The 24,355-nt window shown below is 42.5% G+C and overlaps 1 protein-coding gene across 1 annotated transcript; it reads left to right on the forward strand.

Moving 5' to 3' along the window:
• Nucleotides 1-13,722: 13,722 nt before the first annotated feature.
• On the forward strand, nucleotides 13,723-19,453 carry LOC149231753 (uncharacterized). Its single transcript, XM_089379272.1, has 4 exons — nucleotides 13,723-14,726; nucleotides 15,025-16,108; nucleotides 16,231-16,524; nucleotides 16,628-19,453. The coding sequence occupies exons 1-4, from the start codon at nucleotides 14,014-14,016 to the stop codon at nucleotides 19,445-19,447; spliced, it is 4,911 nt and encodes a 1,636-aa protein (XP_089235398.1). The 5' UTR covers nucleotides 13,723-14,013; the 3' UTR covers nucleotides 19,448-19,453.
• The last annotated feature ends 4,902 nt before the right edge of the window (nucleotides 19,454-24,355 follow it).

A 24,355-nucleotide genomic window follows, 5' to 3' on the forward strand; every position in this document is an offset into this window, starting at 1 on the left:
CTGTATGGCCAAGCAAGCACTAAAACCTTTCCACAGAATTGGGTGATCGCATTGGACCAACTGGCTATAGAAGGAAAACCATGTAACTGGTCCAGCATATTGGCTCATCCGCTGAAGGAACAAGTAACAAAAGCTTGACAGTCACCCGGAGGAATGCATGCAGAGATTTACATGTCCGCCTACATCCTAGATGCAGTCTGTGCCCAACAGGAGTTACCAGGCTTGGAATGGGCATGGTCACTGACAGAGACTGCTGTGAACACATATTTCAAGTTGTGGTCTGAATGCATCTTTAGAGGAGTAATCACGCGGTTGTCTAATCATTTTGTCACCCTAGTGTACAAGATGATATTCGAACAGGATCCACCCTGCATGTCAAAGGAAGAAATGGATGCATTGATAGGCATTGCAAATTGGTATGCCTCACTGTCCCACACTTTCATCCGAATGTTCACTACGGAGAATCCTCCGCATGTTCTTTCGAATTTTTCCTTGGATGTACTTGTCATGCAGGAAGTACCATACCACATCTCGACAGGATTGACAACTAGACTACATCAGAAGAAGAAGGCACCTTGGCTCGCTCTTCTGTTGCGGATTAGATTATATGAGATCCGTAGTATCAAGCAAGTGGATGTCGAAGCAGAGTAGATGAAGAAGTACCTGTTTGACCTCCGAAGCTACAATTCGTATGACCCACATTGCATTGTGAAGGATCACTGCATGAGAGTTCAGTTCATCTGGATCCACGGGGCATTTCATTGGGCTGAGGAGGACCCATGGAGATATTGCTACAGTTTCTCAAGACCCAATGGGTTGGCTTCGCTGTAGAGTGGTTAGCGAACCAACATGAAGCAGCATCACAGAGAGCACCAACAGTGGTAGTAGCGGCAGTAGCAGTAGTAGTAGCAGAGGCAAGCATACTAGTGCACGACAAAGGGAAGAGGAAGATTGTCAATTGCATGGAGGAAGAGAAAAGCTGCAAGTTTCGAGTAGATCCACTTGTAGAGAAAGCAGCTATGGCTATAGAGGCAAAAGGCAGTAGCGCGACAAGTGAATCGTGCGAAGGCAGAGGGATAAGAAGAGAATGGAAGAGACAAAGAAGGAGTTTCATGCACTGAGGGAGGAACTCTGAAAGGAACAAGAGTTGTGCAAAAAGGAGAGGGAAGCGAAGTAGTAGTAGATATAGCAAGGGGCACAACATGTGCAAACAGACGAAGCAGCACCCGTACAAGCAGTTGATTCATCATAACAACTAGCATCAGGTGAACAGGGTGAACCATCGTAGGAGCAAGACTTTGCTCATGAGATAGATCAAGAACTGATCCAGGTGGATATTGGTGGCCACCTGCCAGGTCCACCTGGACCCCCACCATTGTCTTTCTCAGCATTTTCAGTTTCCTTAATTGTAGCACAGTTTACTATTTTTAGCAGTTTTTCGGGTCCTGAACTTCCGGAGCCGTTTTGAGGCCCTAAACGACGTTTTTTTTGGAATTCTGGGGCAACCAAGCCCTATGTTGCCTCCCAAAGTGGTAGTACTCGGATAGATCTTTCTAACGAGCTATCGTACGCGTCAAACAGAGATCGTATGCCAAAGTTACGACCCCGGGAAATTGATGTACCAATTTACCCAAACGGGGCCCACAATTTGGCGTTTCATCTTCTAGGGTTAGGTTTCGGTATGTGAAGGGTTTTCCATTGTTTCTCAACAATAAATAGGCCTTCGAGCCTCATTGTAATACAGTTCAGAACAGTTCAGAGGCATGTAGCCATCACATCTCTTCTCAGAGATAAGCTACCATCGCCCTAGCTAGTTTATTGCCATTTCTGTTTGTAAGCATATGTCAGTATTTTCCATTAATGAAATGAAGTATTATTTCCGCTGCATCTTTGTGTATATGGTTATCTCTGTAATTTGTTGCGTTCCTGCTTAAATCTGGATCAGTGGTATCAGAGCGGTCTGCTTTTTCTATGTTTTTCTTTGCATGTCCCCAACAAGGTCGGGATATAAGGAGTTAGGGCTTGAACTGGTTGAACCTTTGCAAGACCAGCCTCGCAAATCCCGACGGCCTCCCATGGCGGACGAGAAGAAAGACGAGGGGGCAGGAGATCCCATCAAAATCTTGCTCGAAGAAGCGCTCGAGCGACAACGGAACGCGATGATGGACAGCTTTGCGCAGATCCTTCAGCGGCTACCCAGAAGCGGCGCATCGGCTTCCAGCAGCTCCTCTGGAAACGCCACACCCTTTAAGGTACAAGTTAATTTTGAAATCCCCATATTCGAGGGTCAGATAGACGCCGATGCCGTAGATAAATGGTTAAATCTGCTAGAGGGTTATTTTTCTGTTCATGAATTTTCGAGTCGGGAAAAGATTGTTTTTGCTCTTCTCAAAGCAGCCCCCCACGTCAAGGACTGGTGGGAAACCTACTGCGAGCAGAAGGATGAAAGTACTGGCTCACTATTTTCAGCCGCACCCACCTGGGATTCGTTCCGGGATGCCATCAAGGAGCAGTACTACCCTGTCGGAAGCTATGAGGATGAATACATAAAGTGGACCACGCTGCGGCAGGGAAGGGACCAAGATGTGCCGGAGTTCACCAATATTTTCCATACCCTTCGCACAAAGTTGGGTATCAAGGATTCGGAGCAACATTTGATACTCAAATACCGTGGCTGCCTGCACAAGTACATCCAGGAAGAAATACAGTTCCTAAACATCCCCTCGCTCGGCGCAGCATACCGGTATGCCGTCAAAGTCGAGCAGAAGTTTAAACAAAAGAAGCGAGACTTTGGATCTGCGAATCCAAAGCAGGGGAAAGGTGCCCCTAAACCACAGAACAAAGGACAAAGCCAAGGCGGGACAGCCCAAGACAACCAGCTGAAGCTGCAAGCAAAGAGCAACGCCGCGAAGCCGAGAAAGGACACTGGAAAATGGTGCGAGTTCCATAAGAGCTCCACTCACAACACAAGTGAGTGTCGGGCCAAATAGTCACTGGTGGCTGAGCTAAAGGTTTCAGAATCAGATGCATGTTCCGACTCTGAGTCAGAACCCGATAAGGGGTATGAAAAAGGGAAGCAGATCATTGATGCGGATCCCAACGCCACTGTTGCTACCGCAAAGATCCAGAAAAATGAACCCGAAGATCCAGAGGAGGAGGAGCGTCTCTTCCACTCCCAGATGTGGGTCAAGGGCTCCCCGATACAGTTCATTGTTGATAGCGGGAGTCAAAAGAACCTCATTTCGGCAGAGGTCGTGAAGCGGTTGGGCTTACCGACCACAGCACATCCACAACCATACACCATTGGGTGGCTTTACCAAGGGCGAGATCTTCGCGTGAGCCAGCAGTGTCGCCTTCCATACAACATCAAGCCCTTCACGGATGAGGTATTGTGTGACATTGCTCCCCTTGAAGTTTGTGATGTATTACTAGGACAACCATACTTGTGGAAGCGACATGCTGTGTATGAATCAAGGCCCCGTGCTGTTATTATTACATTGGGAAATAAGTTGTTCAGGATACCAGAGGTACCACCACCTGCCGCCATCTCTTTGATTACTGCAAAACAATGCAGTAAGATCATTTCCAAAACCAGGAAATTTGTTTTCCTGATGATACGCCCTCAAGGGAAGAAGAAGACAGTGGCCGCGGCCTCCAAACGAGGTCCCTCTGCACGGCAGCTACAAATGGACAAGATTGTGGAGGAGTACAAAGACATCTTCACCTCCCCGGCAGGGGTTCCTCTGCACTGTCAAGTCAAGCACTCCATTGATCTGACCCCAGGTGCGCCGCTACCCAATGGACCAATTTATCGGCGCTCCGTTCTGGAGAACAATGAAATCAAGAGGCAGATTCAGGAGCTCCTACAGAAAGGTCACATCCGTCCGAGTTCTTCGCCCTGTGGGAGCCCGATAGTGTTGGTACAGAAGAAGGATGGGACGTGGAGACTCTGTATTGACTATCGGGCGCTGAACAAGATCACTGTCCGTAATAGGTACCCGATCCCGCGGATTGATGACCTCCTAGACCAACTAAAGGGGGCGAAATATTTCAGCAAGATCGATCTGAAGTCAGGATATCACCAGGTACCAATTGAACCCTCAGATGTGTGGAAGACTGCCTTCAAATCCAAGGAGGGCCTCTTCGAATGGTTGGTCATGCCTTTCGGATTGACGAATGCTCCTGCAACCTTTATGAGGCTAATGGATGACATCTTGCGGCCATTCACCAACTCCTTTGTAGTAGTATACTTGGATGACATTCTGATCTTCAGCCAGAGTTGGGAAGAGCACCTCCACCACATCCGACAGGTTCTCCAAACACTGCGGCAACACAAGCTATGTGCCAATTTGGAGAAATGCACTTTTGGCATGACCGAGGTCCAGTATCTGGGATACATCATTGATGAACAGGGGGTGCATGTCGATCCAGCCAAGGTCCAAGTCATTCGGGATTGGCCCTCTCCAACCACTCTAACAGAGCTCCGCAGCTTTCTAGGTCTTGCCAACTTCTACCGCAGGTTTGTGTTGGGATTTTCTCATATTTCTTGGCCCTTGAGTCAAGTCACCAAGGGCGGGGAGAAAGCAAAATTCTTTTGGTCTGAATCTCAACAGAAGGCATTCAGGGAGTTGAAGGATCGCCTCTGCACGGCACCAGTGCTCGCGTTACCAGATTTACAACAACCATTTGAGGTCGAGACAGATGCCTCTGACTATGCTATTGGGGCAGTCCTTACTCAACATGGACATCCAGTGGCATATCACAGTGAAACACTTTCAGACACAGTCCGGAAGTACCCCACTTATGATAAAGAGATGTATTCCATTGTACAGGCCTGCCGACAATGGAAGCATTACATTTTGGGGAAGGAAACGGTCATCCACACAGACCACCGACCTCTGCAATTCATACAGACCCAAGGGAAATTGCAGAATGATCGCCATCAGAAGTGGTCTACATACCTGCAACAGTTTCACTTGAATATCAAGTATAAAAAGGGCAGCACCAATAATGTTGCAGATTGCCTCAGTCGACCACCGATCATGGCGCTAACCACCGTGCTCAACTCTTGCGGGCACGAGACTTCTGATTGGCCACTTCTCTACAAAAGCGACCCAGAATTCGGCCACACATACCAGACACTCTTGGAGGGTCGGCAGGTTGCAGATTTTCACCTCCAGGATGCCCTATTATGCCACCTCGGTCACCTTTGTGTTCCTTCAAGCGAGCGTGCCAAGATGATTTGGGAAGCACACTACAGTCGGGCTGCTGGGCATTTCGGGGTCGAGAAAACAGTGGCAGTACTGCAAAACTATTTCTATTGGCCGAATCTTCGACAGGATGTTGGGAAGTACATCCGATCATGTACTGCCTGTGCCATTGCCAAACCGACCATTAAGAAGCAAGGCCTCTATACCCCGTTGCCTACCCCTAGTCGACCTTGGGAATCCATCTCCATGGATTACATGTCAGGCCTTCCTTCCACTAAGCATGGAAATGACTGTGTTTTTGTGGTCGTCGACAGGTTCTCAAAGATGGCCATTATGATGGCCTGCAAGAAGAATATCACAGCAGAAGCCACTGCTAAACTCTTCTTTGAACGAGTGTGGGTGCACTTTGGGATCCCACAGTCTATCATCTCAGATCGGGACAGTCGGTTTCTCAGCACATTTTGGTCCAGTCTCTGGTCAATGCTGGACACCAAACTCACGAAGTCCACAGCCTTCCATCCTCAAACTGATGGCCAGACAGAGGTTGTCAACAGGATGATTGTGCACATTCTGCGCATGTATAACTCAAAGCATCCACGCACATGGGACGAGAGCCTCCCCTATGTTCAGCACAGCTACAACCGAGCTCTTCACAGCTCCACTGGCCATAGCCCTTTTCAGGTGGGTTTAGGATTCCAGCCACTATGCCCCATTGATGTGGCCATGCCACTTGCAGCTACTCACATGAATTCAGCTCATGTCCAGTCCGAAACAGATAAGGCCACCAGCTTCATTGAGCGCATCCAACATATTCGCCAGCAGGTCCATGACATTCTTGAGAAATCAAATGCCAAGTACAAGCAGCGACATGATCAACACCGGGTGCCACACAAGTTTCAGGTGGGCGACAAAGTCTGGTTGCATTTGCAAAAGGAACGCCTTACTGGAGCCTATCGGAAATTGAGACCACTTCGATATGGTCCTTACACCATTACTAAGGCTATGGGAGACAATGCATTTGAGCTCAGCATTCCCCCATTCCTTGGCCTGCACCCAGTGTTCAATGTGGACCGCCTTCGGCCATACTTTCCACCATTGCTAGACACATCCGACATTGCAGAACAGCTCAAACCCACAGAATTAAATCCAGATTGCATGGAACAAGCTGCAACTGATCGGATCATGGACACACAGATCAAGAACACTCGCCAACAGCATATCCAACTGTATCGAGTTGTCAAAGCAGGCCAACTCCTTCAGCAGGGCAAGTGGCTCACCAGGGAACAAGTTCAGCAGAGGTTTCCTCATCTCATGGAGGAGCTCAACGCAATGGGGACCATTGCTTCCTAAGGGGGGAGGAATGATCCAGGTGGATATTGGTGGCCACCTGCCAGGTCCACCTGGACCCCCACCATTGTCTTTCTCAGCATTTTCAGTTTCCTTAATTGTAGCACAGTTTACTATTTTTAGCAGTTTTTCGGGTCCTGAACTTCCGGAGCCGTTTTGAGGCCCTAAACGACGTTTTTTTGGAATTCTGGGGCGACCGAGCCCTATGTTGCCTCTCAAAGTGGTAGTACTCGGATAGATCTTTCTAACGAGCTATCGTACGCGTCAAACGGAGATCGTATGCCAAAGTTACGACCCCGGGAAATTGATGTACCAATTTACCCAAACGGGGCCCACAATTTGGCGTTTCATCTTCTAGGGTTAGGTTTCGGTATGTGAAGGGTTTTCCATTGTTTCTCAACAATAAATAGGCCTTCGAGCCTCATTGTAATACAGTTCAGAACAGTTCAGAGGCATGTAGCCATCACATCTCTTCTCAGAGATAAGCTACCATCGCCCTAGCTAGTTTATTGCCATTTCTGTTTGTAAGCATATGTCAGTATTTTCCATTAATGAAATGAAGTATTATTTCCGCTGCATCTTTGTGTATATGGTTATCTCTGTAATTTGTTACGTTCCTGCTTAAATCTGGATCAAGAACTTCAACAGTTGGATGTAGACATGGAGCAACAGGAGTTGGAACAGGACACCAACCTCATGCCTCACCACAAAGAGGTCGACCCACCGGCTTCAATGCATCCAGATGATGAGTAAGTCTCGAATGACCAAGGAGGCACTGAGATCCTTGGTGATCAGCCAGAAGAAGAAATGCACAACCTCTCATTTGACGAATCTCATCATAGATTTGTGTAGTCTCGCAGAATGTCAACTTCGGAGGATCAAACATCTCCTACGCAAGTTGAACAATGAGTGATCATGACTGATGTGCACAAACATCCAACTACCTTAGCCAATGAAACCAGAGTGTATGTCGAAGCCACTAGCTCAAGTGTTCGCTTTCTGATAGCTGAGAATGAGAGAATGGTGAAGGAACTATAGGCGACCAAGAAAGGAGGAGACTTGGTGACAATTTCCAACCGAGCTAAACTGAGGAAGGAAATACTAGATGAAGCATTGTCCCTTGACACAGTTATGTGAGCATTGTACTCCAAGTTTGGTACCGTGCACAAGGCAGTCGTCCATCTCAATGGATGGCAGCAACGATGTGCTAGAAGATCACATATTTTGATGAGCATGCATGCTGTTGTTGTTAACACACAAACATGGATGATGAAGTACAAGGGAGCCCTGCTTCACTTGCCTAAGATGATGAGGGCCAATGCGGTCAAGCTGAAAGCACGTATCTGGAGTCAGATCCGGAACTATGATGACCTCCCGCAGCTCATCACTAGCATACAGGATTCCCATGCACGAGTATTCAAAAGCATGGATGTTGTGGTGTGCACACATGTGATCCCATCACTTAGGACTCTCACCCAGGCGAAGAAAGAAGTAGGTCCGAATAGAGCTTGACTCATACTTCGATGAGTTGATGCACATTGCCACCAACCCAGACTTTCCTATCAGTGCAGACATCATGCACAAGTATGTTGTTGGTCCTGCCACATTGAAGATAATGATGTGCATGCTTTCAGACGAGTTGGATAGAGGAGCCCAAGCAGTGTACCTAGATGTTATGGAGGCAAGGGTTAGGTTTTAGACGGATGTCACCGAGGAGCACATGGACACCATCAAGGACTACAGATCTTGGCATCAGTATGTTACTGTCGATCAACACGAAGATGTTGATGAGTTGGACTTCCATGGTTGTCTAAGTCAGAGTGATGTCTAGTTTGGCTTGCTCAAGCCAGTTGTCTCACATGGGTACATGTGCATTGTAATGTTAAGTCATGTCAAGTGTAAGTCAAGTGTCAATATTGGATGTAACAGTCATAGAGTAGGTGAAGAGTCATGAGGGTAGTTGAACGGTCACAAAGGGGAATGTCAAGGGTCACCCTGCCCTTTGTTATAAATAGTCCCTCATAACTCATTGTAAGGGCTTTTGGTCAGCCAAGCTTCCGATAAGACTATCTTGGAGAGAGCTTGGACAATATTGTAACGTGCCTTAGCTTCTCCATTGCACGGAGCTAGTTCATCTCTTTGGAGGAGCAGGCGGATGTGGCTGTAACGTTCCACTATTGGAGCTAGCGGATTTACATGGATGTATTGTATGACTGGAACTTACACTTCTTAATAAAATAGAACCAACACATTTTCATCCATATGTTTTTATTGTAGTGGGACTATTCTGGTTTCTGTAGCAATGTATGTTTTTTAACTTATGTAGTTGTGTATGAACTATTTTGTATGCAATTGTATGAATCTTGTTGTGGGTGTGTTGTTGGTTTAACCATCACTTTGGATTATCGGTTGACTTTCTTTCCATCTTGTGATGCATCTTCGCTCGTGTGTTCCCTTCCCATCTGAGTACTATTACAGGTTGCCAAGGGGCGCACTCATCTCAACCCACATGTGTTAGAACTTCTCATGCACCTTCCTTGACTCACTGCAGCGGTTACACCCTTTCTACCAATAGAGTTATCTTACTTGCCTCTGTGCGAAATCGCGGTCAAGGCGTTGCTATATGACCCAATGCTGGGACACCTACACCAAACAGTCTGAGGTCTAATTGGGACTTCTTATCGGGGAGATCCCCTTGACATGTTGGTGGGTCCAGCACCGTCAATATTTTTGGCGCTAGAAGGAGGGCCAGATGACAAGATTTGTCCTCTTATCTAGTTTTGAACCTTTGCATATCTTTCATGGATTCTTGCACTCTTCTCCCTCTGCGATGTTTTTTGAATCGTGAAGATGTCTCCTTCACAGGGGAGTTTTTTGATCTCTTGTCCACTTACACGTATGATGGTGAAGGTGAAGTGGCCTGGCCTGAGTACTTACATGAATTTCTTTCCATGCTTCATGAGGAAGATGGGTGTTCTAAAGAATAGGCTAGCTTGCTTCTTGCGAACACACTTCGCGAATCTCCATGTCGTTGGCTACTCAGCCTACCGGCTGACAGCGTGCACTCACTTGCGCACTTCTGTGATCTCATCGAAGACACTTTCTATCATTTATCTAAACTATCTTGACCGAAAACTGTTACAGCAATGGAAGGCTCTGCATGAATCGGTTATTGATTTTTGGCAGTGCTTCCGTGACTTGCAGTTTCAAGCTCCGAGGAGCCAAATGAAATTTGCCTATCTTTGGGACTAGTCCAAATGAAAGGAGCCAGCTCGATTCAGGATGACACCCAACTAGATCTACAAGACGAAGACACTGAAATGGCCAAGCAAGCACTGAAACCTTTCCACAGAGTTGGGTGATCACACTGGACCAACTAGCTAGAGAAGGAAAACCATGTAACTGGTCTGGCATATTGGCTCATCAGCTGAAGGAACAAGTAATGAAGGCTCAACAGTCACCCGGAGGTATGCATGCAAAGATTTACATGTACGCCTACATCCTAGATGCAGTCTATGCTAGACAGGAGTTCCCGGGCTTGGAATGGGCATGGTCACCAGTAAGACTGTTGTGAACTCATATTTCAAGTTGTGGTCTGAATGTAGCTTTAGAGGAGTAATCACGCGACTGTCTGATCATTTTGTCACCCCAGTGTACAAGATGATATTCAAACAGGATCCACCTTGCATGTCAAAGGAAGAAATGGAGGCATTGATAGGCATTACAGATTGGTATGCCTCACCATCTAACACTTTCATCTCAATGTTCAATGCGAAGAAGCCTCCGCATGTTCTTCTGAAGTTTGCCTTGGATGTACTTGTCATGTAGGAAGTAGTAATTCACATCTCGGTAGGATTGACAACTAGACTGCATCGGAAGAAGAAGGCACCTTGTTCTGCTCTTCCGTTGCAGATTGGATTATATGAGATCCGTAGTATCAAGCAAGGAGATGTCGAAGTAGATAATATGAAGAAGTACCTGTTCGACCTTTGAAGCTACAATCCGTATGGCCCACATTGCATTGTGAAGGATCACTACACGAGAGTTCAGTTCAAATGGATCCATGGGGAATTTGATTGGGTAGAGGAGGACCCATGGAGATATTGCTACAGTTTCTCCAGACCCAATGAACAGGTCAGCTTTGTTGTGGAGTGTTTAGTGAAGCAACATGAAGAAGCATCACAGAGAGCACCAGCAACAGCAGTAGCAGCAGTGGCAGTAGAGGCAAGCATACCAGTGTGTGACAAAGGGAAGAGGAAGGTTGTCAATCGCAGCTATGGCTATATAGGCAAAAAGGAAGCAGTGCGACAAGCGAATCGAGAAAAGGCAGAGGGATAAGAAGAGAATGGAAGAGGTAGAGAAGGAGTTGCATAAGCTGAGGGAGCAACTCTGAAAGGAACAAGAACTACGCAAATAAGAGAGGGAAGCGCAACAGAAGGGGGCACAACATGTGTAAACAGACGAAGAAATGCCCATACAAGTAGTTGATTCATCAGAACAGCTGGCATCAGGCGAACAAGGTGAACCATCGTAGGAGCAAGACTTTTCTCATGAGATAGATCAAGCACTTCAACAGTTGGATGCAGACATGGAGCAGCAGGAGTTGGAACAAGACACCGACCTCATGCCTCACCACAAAGAGGTCGACTCACCCACTTCAATGCATCCAGATGATGAGTAAGTCTCGAATGGCCAAGGAGGAAATGAGATCCTTGGTGATCAGTCGGAAGAAGAAATGCACAACCTCTTATTTGATGAATCTCATCATATAGTTGTGCAGTCTCGCAAAGTGTCAACTCCGAAGGATCAAACATCTCCTGCGCAAGTTGAAGAACGAGTGATCATGAATGATGTACAAACATCCAGCTGCCTTGGCCGATGCAACCAGAGTGTATGCCAAAGCCACTAGCTCAAGTGTTTGCTTTCTGATAGCTGAGAATGAGAGAATGGTGAAGGAACTAAAAGCGGCCAAGCAAGGAGGAGACTTGGTGACATTGTCCGCCCGAACTGAACTGAAGAAGGAAATAATAGATGAAGTATTGTCCCTTGACACAGTTATGCGAGCATTGTTAGAAGTTTGGTACTGTGCACAAGGCAGTCGTCCATCTCAACGGATGGCAGTAGTGATGTGCAAGAAGATCACGTATCTTAATGAACGTGCATGCTACTATTGATGACATGCAAACATGGATGATGAAGTACAAGGGAGCCCCGCTTCACTTGCCTAAGATGATGAGGGCCAATGTGGTCGAGCTGAAAGCATGTATCCGGAGTCAGATCTGGAACTATGATGACCTCCCACAGCTCATCACTAGCATACAAGCTTCCCATGCACGAGTATTCAAGAGCATGGATGTTTTGGTGCACACACATGTGATCCCATCACTTGGGACTCTCACCCAGGTGAAGAAAAAGAAGCAGGTCCAACAAAAGCTTGACTCGTACTTCGACGATTTGATGCGCATCACCACTAGCCCAGACTTTCCTATCAGTGCAGACATCAAGCACAAGTATGTTGTTGGTCCGGACACAAGTATGTTGTTGGTTCGACGATTTGATGCACATCACCTCGAAGTATACTATGTACTTGCAGTAATATCAACAACTTGGCACAATGGTTTGGAAAAACTACTTCATGAGCCTTTGAATGCATATTCATGAGCAGTGCAATGTAGTGGCAACACAGTGACACTATATTGTACAATCATCAGTGGATGTAACTGTATTGACAAACATGATTTGATGTGCAATTAGTGTATTGCTTGATTTGGCATTATGATTGAGCAGATGTTAGTGTTTTACAGTGGTTAGTTAGAGCAGTGTCGTTGCACTTGTTAGTGATATCCTTACTGAGTATAGCAGCATAATCTTTATTACAGTTTCTTTATATTGATTTTGAGCGCAGGGGGATCTAGTCTGAAAATTGTGAAATGTGGTCCAGTTGTTGATCAGGGTGGCAGGGTGGTTCAAGGCAGGTGATTGGAGTCACCTTTAGGTTATAGCTTGAGAACACTTCAGGGTGGTAGGGTGGTGCTAGGGTAGGTTGTAGCTTGCGCATGGCGTTGGAGTGTCCGTCCAATTGCAACTGGTGCACAGGGTATTGGAGCATCCATCAAGTTGGAGCTTCAGAACTACAACGTTGGTGCGTCCTCCCAGTTGTAGTTGGTAAATGAGGTGTTGGAGCATCTTACAGGTTGGAGCCTATAAATTAGGGGGTTGGAGCCTTCTTCAATTGAAGCTAAAAATTTGATGTAATTATTCTTTTTGAAGAAGAAGACAAATATTAAGAAGCGTTCGATGGTTTTTGACCCAGACAAGGTTTTCCACCTAAAAATATTTGTGTCCACTGTCATGATTATTGTGCATTGTTGAATGTTGTTGTTTACTCCTTTTTCCTATATGATTAAATAATACTAAAGATTAACTAATGCTTTGAAAAGATTAATAAATTGCTAATTGCTAAGAAATATTGATTCACCCCTTTCTCAGTATTTCCAACACTAAAAACATGACCTTTAGACATTTCATTCAAATTAAAGATCAATATAGAATCTCATTTATCCATAGCAATATCTCTAAAACAATGTTTATTGTTGCAGACATTTTTTCAACTTGAAAAAAATTCATCATGAAAATGTTTTGGTACAAGTTTAAATTCCAAATTAGAAATCAATATTTGAATCCATTATATCCATGACAATACTTATAAAACGATGTTTGTTGGAATCATTTTTACACTTGAAACAAGTTCATCATGAAAATGTTTTAGTTCATCATGAAAATGTTTTAGTATAAGTTTAAATTCCAAATTAAAAATCAATATTTAAATCTCTTATATCCATAACAATATTTCAAAGACCGTTTTTATTGTAAACATTTTTACACGTGAAACAATTTCATAATGAAAAAATTCATTTTCTATAAGACAAAGTAAAAAAAATGTTCTTGCTACATATTTACCAGTTATAGTTGCAATTTTGAGTTGATACTCTACTCATTGACTCCCTCGAGTCCACATTTTTAAATTACATTAATAACAATATTTTTACAGGTCCCTTTTGCATGATCAAGGGCAATAGGTAGTGCTAAAACTTTTGTGTGATAGAGAGCTGTGGAATAATCTATATTTTGTTTTTTTTTAAATCTAGGATATAGTGAGAGTGAGAAGAAGCGCGGAACAATCGTTTGGCATCTTCACTTTTAAAAGTGGGGACCCAAAGGGGCACATGGTGTTCAGCAACTGCGAATCAACGCGGACTGCTCAAGAACAATAGTGCTAAACGCGTGCACGAAGTGTCAAAAATTGGATGATAGTGGGTATTGGTCTTCATTTTAAAGCCGAAGCCTCAATCTTGTGCTCTGTTTCCTCTGGTCCATACTACCTTTCAGAGCTTCAATCTTGGTTTCCATTAATCACCACTTGTTACAGTATTGCTATCTGTTCATCCAAATTCCAATGGGACAACCCACATCCACTCAGCGTGATACATCTGCTTCTGCATCTTCTTCATCCTCTTCTTCTGCGTTGACTCCTAGGGGGGCTGACGTTCAGAAATCATTTCTTAAATCCAAAGGATTGCAAGTCTTTCTTGACCAGCCCGAATTGGAGCCTGGACACATCATTCATTCTCAAATAAAAGCATCTTCTGCTTCTGCTTCTGCTTCTGCTTCTGCATCTTCCTCCTCTTCTGCATCGACTCCTAATGGCCCTTATCAAGTGTTCATCAACCATAGGGGTCCCGACGTTAAGAAATCATTTGCTAGCTTTCTCTACCGTGAACTTAAATCCAGAGGATTGCAGGTCTTTCTTGACCAGTCGGAATTGGAGCCTGGACACATCATTCTTTCTCAGATAAAAGCAGCCATTCAAAGCGCTTCTGTCCAGATCGCGATTTTCTCTAAAACCTATGCAGAATCTAAGTGGTGCCTGGACGAGCTCGTCCACATGCTCGAAACGACGCGGAGGGATACAATAAGTCAGAGGGCTACAATTCTTCCCGTGTTTTACGAAGTTAAACCTTCTGAGCTCAGGCGGACAGACAGAGGAGCGTATGCTAATGCCATGCGAAAACACAAGCAACGATATAATTTGGAAACAATCGAGAAATGGAAGAAGGCTCTTTCTGATGTTGCAGATATAAGCGGCTTCGAGCTAGAGGCGTGCAATGGGTGAGCATCTTTCACTATCCCAATCTGTGCTACATATTAATTCGCAAATTTATGTTATTTTTTCCTTAAATTGAGTTGATTGAATTGGCTGAGCCAGAGGCACATTTTACAGTCTAGTGAAAATTTTCTCATTTCAGTAAAAAAAATAAAAAATTAAGGTCAGTAATTAAGATGGAGAAGATGGAGATGGATCTAGATCTATACTAGTAAGTAAAATTTTAATTGATAGGTACATAGCCAACTTAGGTTGGCCTGTTTACACTAGTTATTTTACCTTTCTCTGAATTTGAATATTCAGGGACGAGGTGGAGCTGGTGGATAAGGTGGTGCAAAGAGTTTTGAAAGATGTTCCAAAACCACCGCTGTTTGTGGCCAAGTATAAAATTGGTCTGCAGGAAAAAATTGAAGATTTTGAAAGCACAACCCTATCTCAGCTGGAGGGGCAGGACACGCTGGAGGCCAAGGTTGTGGGGATTGTAGGTTCAGGCGGGATTGGTAAATCGACGCTCGCAAAAGAATTTTTCAACAGGAAGAGATCAAATTATAATGGTTCTTCTTTTCTGTTTGATGTAAGGGAAAGTGCAGCACAAAAGTCCATAAATTCTTTGCAGAAGAAGCTCATTAAGGACTTAGTAGGCAGAGATGTCTCAATTGATAGTTGGGAAGAAGGTGTAGGAATACTTGCAAATAATCTCAAATCTTGTGAGGCTCTAATAATATTAGACGATGTAGATCATCGCTATCAACTGGATGCGTTCTTGCCTGTTAAGAGTGTCCTTCACCCCAGGAGTTTGATTTTGGTCACTTCTCGTGACAAGCATGTCCTTCAAAGTGTATGTTCTTCAATTTATCACCTCAAGGGCCTCGATCGACCAAACTCTTTAGAACTTTTCTGTTCGCATGCCTTCTTTCAGCCACATCCACCACCAGAATTTGTAGACCTTGTAGATGGGTTTCTAAAGGCCTGCGGCGGATTGCCTCTGTCGTTGCAAGTGTTTGGGGCTCTACTCTGTCAAGAAGACGACAGATCCTACTGGCAAGAGCAACTGGATGGACTTCAAACGCTACCTCTTGACATACAGGTGAGACTTAAAATAAGTTACGATTCACTGAGTCGAGAGGAGCAGCAGATATTTTTAGATATCGCTTGTTTTTCCATAGGACGAGATAAGGATGAGTGGATTAGAACATGGGGTTCCATGGGGTTTCGAAATTTGCAGAATAAATGTCTTGTTGATGTGGATGAGGTAAATAGGATAAAAATGCACGATCACCTGAGAGACTTGGGGAGAAGTATTGCTCAGGATCCATCATTGCCTCGTCGTCTCTGGCGTGCGACGCCGAAAGACGTCTATGATCTGCTGGAGCAATCATCATTATCTGTAAGTGCTTTAATCATCACAACCTTTGTATTTGTGTCAACAATTTTCAAAGATTTTTTATTCAAAAAAATTTCTGAAGCGTGCTGTGTTGTAATCCATTTTTGTTTTTATGTCACAAACAGGTAATAGAAGTGCGCGGAATTATAATGGCTCCTTTGTGGTCCAGCGGAATTATAAAGGCTCCTTCGTGGTACAGGGAAAGCTTCAGTGATAAGGCATTCGGAATCAGTAAATTGCAACTTCTTGAAGGTCATGGAGATTTTGTTGAAGGCATATTGACTAAAGTGCGGTCACCAAATCTCAGATGGCTCCGCTGGATTGATTGTCCGTGCTCTTCCCTACCCTCCTGTATCCCAATGGGCGATTTAAGATATTTAGAAGTGCGGGGGAGCAGATTGGAAAGATTGGAATCTCAGGTATGTGAGTAGGATGTAGATGAACTTAATTTCTAATTTTGAATAGATGAGAATCATGATGTTATGTCTTATCTTTCTTATGATTGAAACATGAACTTTGCAGCCACCCCTGCAGTTGCGGGAGTTACATATTGAAGCTCCACTTTTAGAGTTTCCAAACTCTTTATGTCACCTGCCGTACCTCCAAAAGATCAGTCTCAGCGGCTGTACTTTGAAGGCGCTTCCAAATGCTTTCGGGACTTTAACGAATCTCCAAAAGATCAGTCTCAGCAGCTGTAAAAGTTTGGAGGCGCTTCCAGATTCCATAGAGAATTTAAGGAATCTCCAAAACATCAATCTGCCGGATTGTACAAGTTTGGAGGTGCTTCCAAACGCCATCGGGACTTTAATGAACCTTCAGAAAATCGATCTGTTAGGGTGTGTAAATTTGAAGAGACTTCCAAATTTCTCCGAGAATTTATCAAACGTTCATACTATTACTCTGAGGGGCTGTGAAAGATTGGAGGCGCTTCCACATTCCATAGAGAATTTAAGGAATCTCCAAATCATCAATCTGTGGAGTTGTACAAGTTTGGAGGTGCTTCCAAACGCCATCTGGGCTTTAATGAACCTTCAGGAAATTGATCTGTCATGGTGTGTAAATTTGAAGAGACTTCCAAATTTCCCCGAGAATTTACCAAATGTTCATAGTATCAGTCTGACGGGCTGTAAAAGTTTGGAGGCGCTTCCAGATTCCATAGAGAATTTAAGGAATCTCCGAGAGATCGATCTGGAGGATTGTATAAGTTTGGAGGTGCTTCCAAACGCCATCGGGGCTTTAATGAGCCTTCAGAAAATCGATCTGTCACGGTGTGTAAATTTGAAGAGACTTCCAAATTTCTCCGAGAATTTATCAAACGTTCATACTATCAGTCTGAGGCGCTGTGAAAGTTTGGAGGCGCTTCCAGATTCCATAGAGAATTTAAGGAATCTCCGAGAGATCGATCTGGAGGGTTGTATAAGTTTGGAGGTGCTTCCAAACGCCATCGGGGCTTTAATGAACCTTCAGAAAATCGATCTGTCATGGTGTGTAAATTTGAAGAGACTTCCAAATTTCCCCGAGAATTTATCAAATGTTCATAGTATCAGTCTGACGGGCTGTAAAAGTTTGGAGGCGCTTCCAGATTCCATAGAGAATTTAAGGAATCTCCAAGAGATCGATCTGGAGGGTTGTATAAGTTTGGAGGTGCTTCCAAACGCCATCGGGGCTTTAATGAACCTTCAGAAAATCGATCTGTCACGGTGTGTAAATTTGAAGAGACTTCCAAACTTCTCCGAGAATTTATCAAACGTTCATACTATCAGTCTGAGGCGCTGTGAAAGTTTGGAGGCGCTTCCAGATTCCATAGAGAATTTAAGGAATCTCCATGAGATCGATCTGGAGGGTTGTATAAGTTTGGAGGTGCTTCCAAACGCCATCGGGGCTTTAATGAACCTTCATAAAATCGATCTGTCATGGTGTGTAAATTTGAAGAGACTTCCAAATTTCTCCGAGAATTTATCAAACGTTCATACTATCAGACTGAGGCGCTGTGAAACTTTGGAGGCGCTTCCAGATTCCATAGAGAATTTAAGGAATCTCCAAGAGATCGATCTGGAGGGTTGTATAAGTTTGGAGGTGTTTCCAAACGCCATCGGGGCTTTAATGAACCTTCAGAAAATCGATCTGTCACGGTGTGTAAATTTGAAGAGACTTCCAAATTTCTCCGAGAATTTATCAAACGTTCATACTATCACTCTGAGGGGCTGTGAAAGTTTGGAGGCGCTTCCAGATTCCATAGAGAATTTAAGGAATCTCCGAGAGATCGATCTTTGGGGTTGTAGAAGTTTGGAGGTGCTTCCAAACGCCATCGGGGCTTTAATGAACCTTCAGAAAATCGATCTGTCATGGTGTGTAAATTTGAAGAGACTTCCAAATTTCTCCGAGAATTTATCAAACGTTCATACTATCAGTCTGTGGGGCTGTAAAAGATTGGAGGCGCTTCCAGATTCCATAGAGAATTTAAGGAATCTCCGAGAGATCGATCTGGAGGGTTGTATAAGTTTGGAGGTGCTTCCCAACCCCATCGGGGCTTTAATGAACCTTCAGAAAATCAATCTCTCACGGTGTGTAAATTTGAAGAGACTTCCAAATTTCTCCGAGAATTTATCAAACGTTCATACTATCAGTCTGAGGGGCTGCGAAAGTTTGGAGGCGCTTCCACATTCCATAGAGAATTTAAGGAATCTCCAAAACATCAATCTGCGGGGTTGTACAAGTTTGGAGGTGCTTCCAAACGCCATCTGGGCTTTAATGAACCTTCAGGAAATCGATCTGTCAGGGTATGTAAATTTGAAGAGACTTCCAAATTTCCCCGAGAATTTATCAAATGTTCATAGTATCAGTCTGACGGGCTGTAAAAGTTTGGAGGCGCTTCCAGATTCCATAAAGAATTTAAGGAATCTCCGAGAGATCGATCTGGAGGGCTGTATAAGTTTGGAGGTGCTTCCAAACGCCATCGGGGCTTTAATGAACCTTCAGAAAATCGATCTGTCACGGTGTGTAAATTTGAAGAGAATTCCAAATTTCTCCGAGAATTTATCAAACGTTCATACTATCAGTATGAGGGGCTGTGAAAGTTTGGAGGCGCTTCCAGATTCCATAGAAAATTTAAGGAATCTCCAAAACATCAATCTGCGGGATTGTACAAGTTTGGAGGTGCTTCCAAACGCCATCGGGGCTTTAATGAACCTTCAGAAAATCGATCTGTCAGGGTGTGTAAATTTGAAGAGACTTCCAAATTTCTCCGAGAATTTATCAAACGTTCATACTATCAGTCTGAGGCGCTGTGAAAGTTTGGAGGCGCTTCCAGATTCCATAGAGAATTTAAGGAATCTCCAATAGATCGATCTGGAGGGTTGTATAAGTTTGGAGGTGCTTCCAAACGCCATCCGGGCTTTAATGAACCTTCAGAAAATCGATCTGTCACGGTGTGTAAATTTGAAGAGACTTCCAAATTTCTCCGAGAATTTATCAAACGTTCATACTATCAGTCTGAGGCGCTGTGAAAGTTTGGAGGCGCTTCCAGATTCCATAGAGAATTTAAGGAATCTCCAAAACATCAATCTGCGGGGCTGTAGAAGTTTGGAGGTGTTTCCAAACGCCATCGGGGCTTTAATGAACCTTCAGAAAATCGATCTGTCAGGGTGTGTAAATTTGAAGAGACTTCCAAATTTCTCCGAGAATTTATCAAACGTTCATACTATCAGTCTGAGCAACTGTATAAGTTTGGAGGCGCTTCCAGATTCCATAGAGAATCTACTGCGACTGAGGCATCTCCATTTGGGTTGTTGTAGCAGGTTGATCCTCTCCAATGAAACGCTTGGTAACATCACCACGCTGAAATGCTTAGATCTCTCAGGTTGTCTCCAAATAGAAGTATTACCTCTCCAGGTGCTACAACAATGGTCCTTGAAAAGGTTAAATTTGTTGAGTACCAACATAAGAGAGTTGCCCAGTGCGCCTACTGTATGCCTAAACAATTTGGAAGTTCTGATCTTAGGAAGCCCGCTGTTGAAAGTGCTTCCACCATGGCTCGGTTCCCTAGAGAATTTGAAAGATTTGCTGCTCCATGGATGCCGGAAATTGAAATGTCTGCCCGATTCAATCGGACAGTGCAGTCAGATGAGAAATATGGAGATTTCAAAATGTGGAATACAATATTTACCAGACTCTGTCATGCAGCTGAACAATCTGGAAATTTTAAGAGTACGCGGTTGTCCATTACGCGAACTACCATTCAAGAAGAAGGTTGAAGGACAAGGAGAACCATCTGTTGAGTTAACAGAGACTTCCCAAGGGAGGGAATTGGATTCTTCCAGTGACAGAAGCATGAATGGACTACGTGAGATTCATCTGTACCTCACAGAAATATCGGAGGTGTCCTTCCCTGCAGGTGTCTGTCCCAACCTTGAGGAACTGAAGATCAGGTGGTGTAATGATCTGGTGGAGGTTGGAGCATTGCCAACCACCCTAAAACATCTAGATTTGAGGGGTTGTGGTGCATTGAAGAAAGTAGGAGGGCTGTGTGGTCTTGCACAACTTGATCGGCTGGACATAAGGGGATGTTGCGCCCTGGAAGTAGAGGAGCTGCCATGTCTTGAAACTGTGATATCCATGGACACATTACGGCCAATTTTGAGATCTTTGAAGATATTGAAGAGCCCGTTGGAGACTTACGACCCCGACGAGAAAGAAGAGGAGCAGATGACGACGGCGGCCCTGGATAGCGGTCGTTTATCAGCTCTCCGTTTATGTTGGAAGCAGTATTGAGGTAGGACTACGTGACCATTTTTTATTAAAATATTTTGAATATATCTTTCAAACCAATGGTGTTTGTAAAATATTTTTGTAAAGTAAAATAATTTTATAATTATATAAACAAATATGCAATGTAGTTTATTCGTTAAGTAAAAAGTTAAAAAAATAAGAAAAATGGTAAAAATTATAATTTATTTAATTAGATTAGTAGTGGTTGATATGTAAATGGAATTTTATATTTTGGTTTAGAAGGAACTAATAAATTGAGATGTGAAGTGGATATATTAATTCTTTATTTATGCATTTGGATTTGCATATATTTTGGTGGATAATAACCGGTGGTAGGTCTGCACATTATAATTTTACTTGATGAGAAGTAACTTCAAGTAAATATAGTTATTTGTATCTTATTCCCATCCATTATTTATGCAAGGACTTGATTAAATTATAATGGGAACAGAGGTTGGAATTTGGATTCCTCTTTAGCCTTCAAATATATTTTTTTTGGACATTTTGAGTTTTTATGCTCCTCATGAACAAATATCACAGGTTTGGTAATGATTAGTTTTGCTTTGAGTTCAATTTTTTTGATGAGGTTCGCCATTATATATATAAAATGAATTATAAGATAAAATAGGAAGAAATCAACATCAATAAACATAATATAATGAATTATAGGATAAAATAGGAAGAAATCAACATCAATAAACCAAAAAAAATGTTATCACCACATGGAAACTGCAAGGATAAATTACAAGCTTGAGTTGTGACATGAAGTTATAAGTTTTAATCTATGGACTTGCTCAATGGAGGTTCAATTAGGTTCTAAAATTTTTTTTAAGGTTCGCCAAAATTCGAACCTCACGGTTAATGTTCGATGAACCTTGTGACATAGCCCATGAAGAAACATTTCTAAAATTTTTCCCTTAAAGAATGATATTTTGATAATAAATTAACTCTTCACCAATAAAAGTTTAATTAAAAAATTACTCTTCAATAACACAATTATGTTAAAAAATTCCACATATTTATCATAAGAAAAGTGAACAAAATGACCATAACACACAAATGACTTATTGAATCGTGAATTTTGGTTTGAAATTGCATGGAACACTCACAATAAAATCTACATAACTGTGAAATCAAATGTCCTTGACCGAGACATGCCATAGCATTTATTTATATGAGATATGACTAAGGAGATCTTATGGGACATATAAGATGACCAACAAAGTAAAACTATTGAATGTTATCAATAAGAACTTATATTACGATTTACATAATCTAATATATATTATCACATCTAAGGATAAAGTATACATTTGAGAATATATATTTTATCATTGCTTTAGATCATGAGATAAACACTAATATTAACAAGATTGAAGGCATAATATTTGCACATTTTAAAAATTGAAAAACTGAACTTATAACAAAAGGACATGGCAGATCTATTAGCATCATGTTATATGATTATGTTATGATTTCATCCTTCATTATTACATTCTCGAAGAGCAAATACTTATAAGAATTAAATGTTGTAAAACATGCTTTGATCAAATCCTTCTTTCTATTTATCATTAAAAATAGCTATATATATATAAACAAAACAGTGTGTATTAAAGTAACATTGAATAGAATCAGAACAAGTTCACTTTCATAGAGCTCCATATGGTATCTAACTAGTTTATTTTTTAGATAAAATAATTTCTTGGAAAATTGACAAATAAATTTCATCCCATTTCTATTTGGGATGCTTCTAGTTGTTTTTTTGTAACATCTAAACATGTAACCCTAATGCAAACAAGCATGGAATTATGTTTGAGCCATGAGCCTTGCTAGCTCAACCAAAGGTGACCCTACATTCATCCCATCTCTCAGTGGGATGCTTCTAGCTTTAGAAGTGGGAGGACTCAAGAGCATGCAAGGGAGATTGACATGGAATCAAGAAGGAATCACCTAACAAGGAAACAATAAAGCATAGAGCTTTAGATGTATGTCTAGAGAAAACTTTTGCTGGCATGAGCATGATACAACAAATTATGGGCAATATATTCGTGAGCTACAAGTGACCCTATATTCATCCCATCTTTGATTGGGATGCTTCAAGCTCATGAGCATGAATGGAAGATAAATATGGTTTTTAGAAAATAGAATCTAATAAATATACCCAAAAGAAGAAAAGGGCTTTGGAAGTATGTCTAGAGAAAACTTGTGCTAGTATGAGCATGATGCAACAAATTGTGGGAAATTTTATCTCTTTCTTGCATAGAACTCTGAGATTGCACACAACTTTCTAGACACATCTCATCATCCACTAGTTCAAATGCCAACTTTGGATCACAATCCTCATTGTGCTACTCACAAATATTATCTAGCACATAACATGCTCCAAGAACAACTGGCAAGTCAAGCAACTTCACCTCAGTGCACTTTTCTAGACAATGTCACCTCCCTTTCAATCGACCAAATGCATCCTTTACAATCTTCTAGATCTCACTTGTCTTATAATTGAAAGCATGTTGAGTCCAAGTAATATTATGTTGGACATATGGACTAGAAGCCAATCCAAGAGTGGATAAGCTAAACGATTCATTTACAACTTGAAAATATCAAAATTCTTTAAGACTAAGTCATCAGACATAGAACCTTGTAAGCCTATACATATATTAGTGAAGGAGCTTGTGCTATCTACAAAGCCCTATAATGTAATGGAGTAGGATGTTCTTTGGTTTCTCTTAGTGTTCCTTTTATTGAAGTAAGTAGTTATATTAACCTTGGGAGAAATAATAGGAACATGAGTAGTGTACATGGCCCTAACAACCTTAGGAATCCCATAAATTCTTTCAAACTCTTTCATCAAGCCCTACATTCAATCACTGGAAATCCCCATAATATATTTAGGGAGAAGCACCTAGCGAATAACAACAAAAAATTCCAATACCAGCTTATGATAGCTTGACATCCCCAACTCATATCTCTTGGACACTAGATGTAACGGCTCTTCAGTGGCTAGCCTCTGTATGCAAACAACCACTCTTTGGCTCGCAGGGATTGTTGTCCTCAACATTGTGTCCTTCGGAACCACTAAATTCAATTCTTCACAAATATGATTGAAAGTTTCCCTACTCATTCAGAAGGATTTATGGAAATCTGAATCAGGGAATCTTGGATGATTGCATTGTTACCACCAGGCATATGATGCAAGATATATTTTAAAGATCCGTGGTTTATATCAGAAGCCTTGGTCGAGCTTATTAATTCTTAAAATTTATATTTTTATTCAAATTTAAAGTAAAACAAATTATGCTCTCAAATAAGAATTTATATATTGGGAAAATCGATCTTCAGAAAAATAATAATAATTCTTATTTTTTTTATGTTCACAATATTCATAGTTGGATGATTTTTTTTGAGTTCGAAGTGCAAATCAATCTTTAGGACATTGAAGATGAAAATTAAATATCCAAAAGATGGACCTGGTTCTAGACG

This window comes from Pinus tabuliformis, chromosome J, assembly GCF_031772625.1.
Source record: "Pinus tabuliformis cultivar Carrire ecotype Pingquan chromosome J, CPIR1, whole genome shotgun sequence".
Taxonomy (NCBI): domain Eukaryota; kingdom Viridiplantae; phylum Streptophyta; class Pinopsida; order Pinales; family Pinaceae; genus Pinus; species Pinus tabuliformis.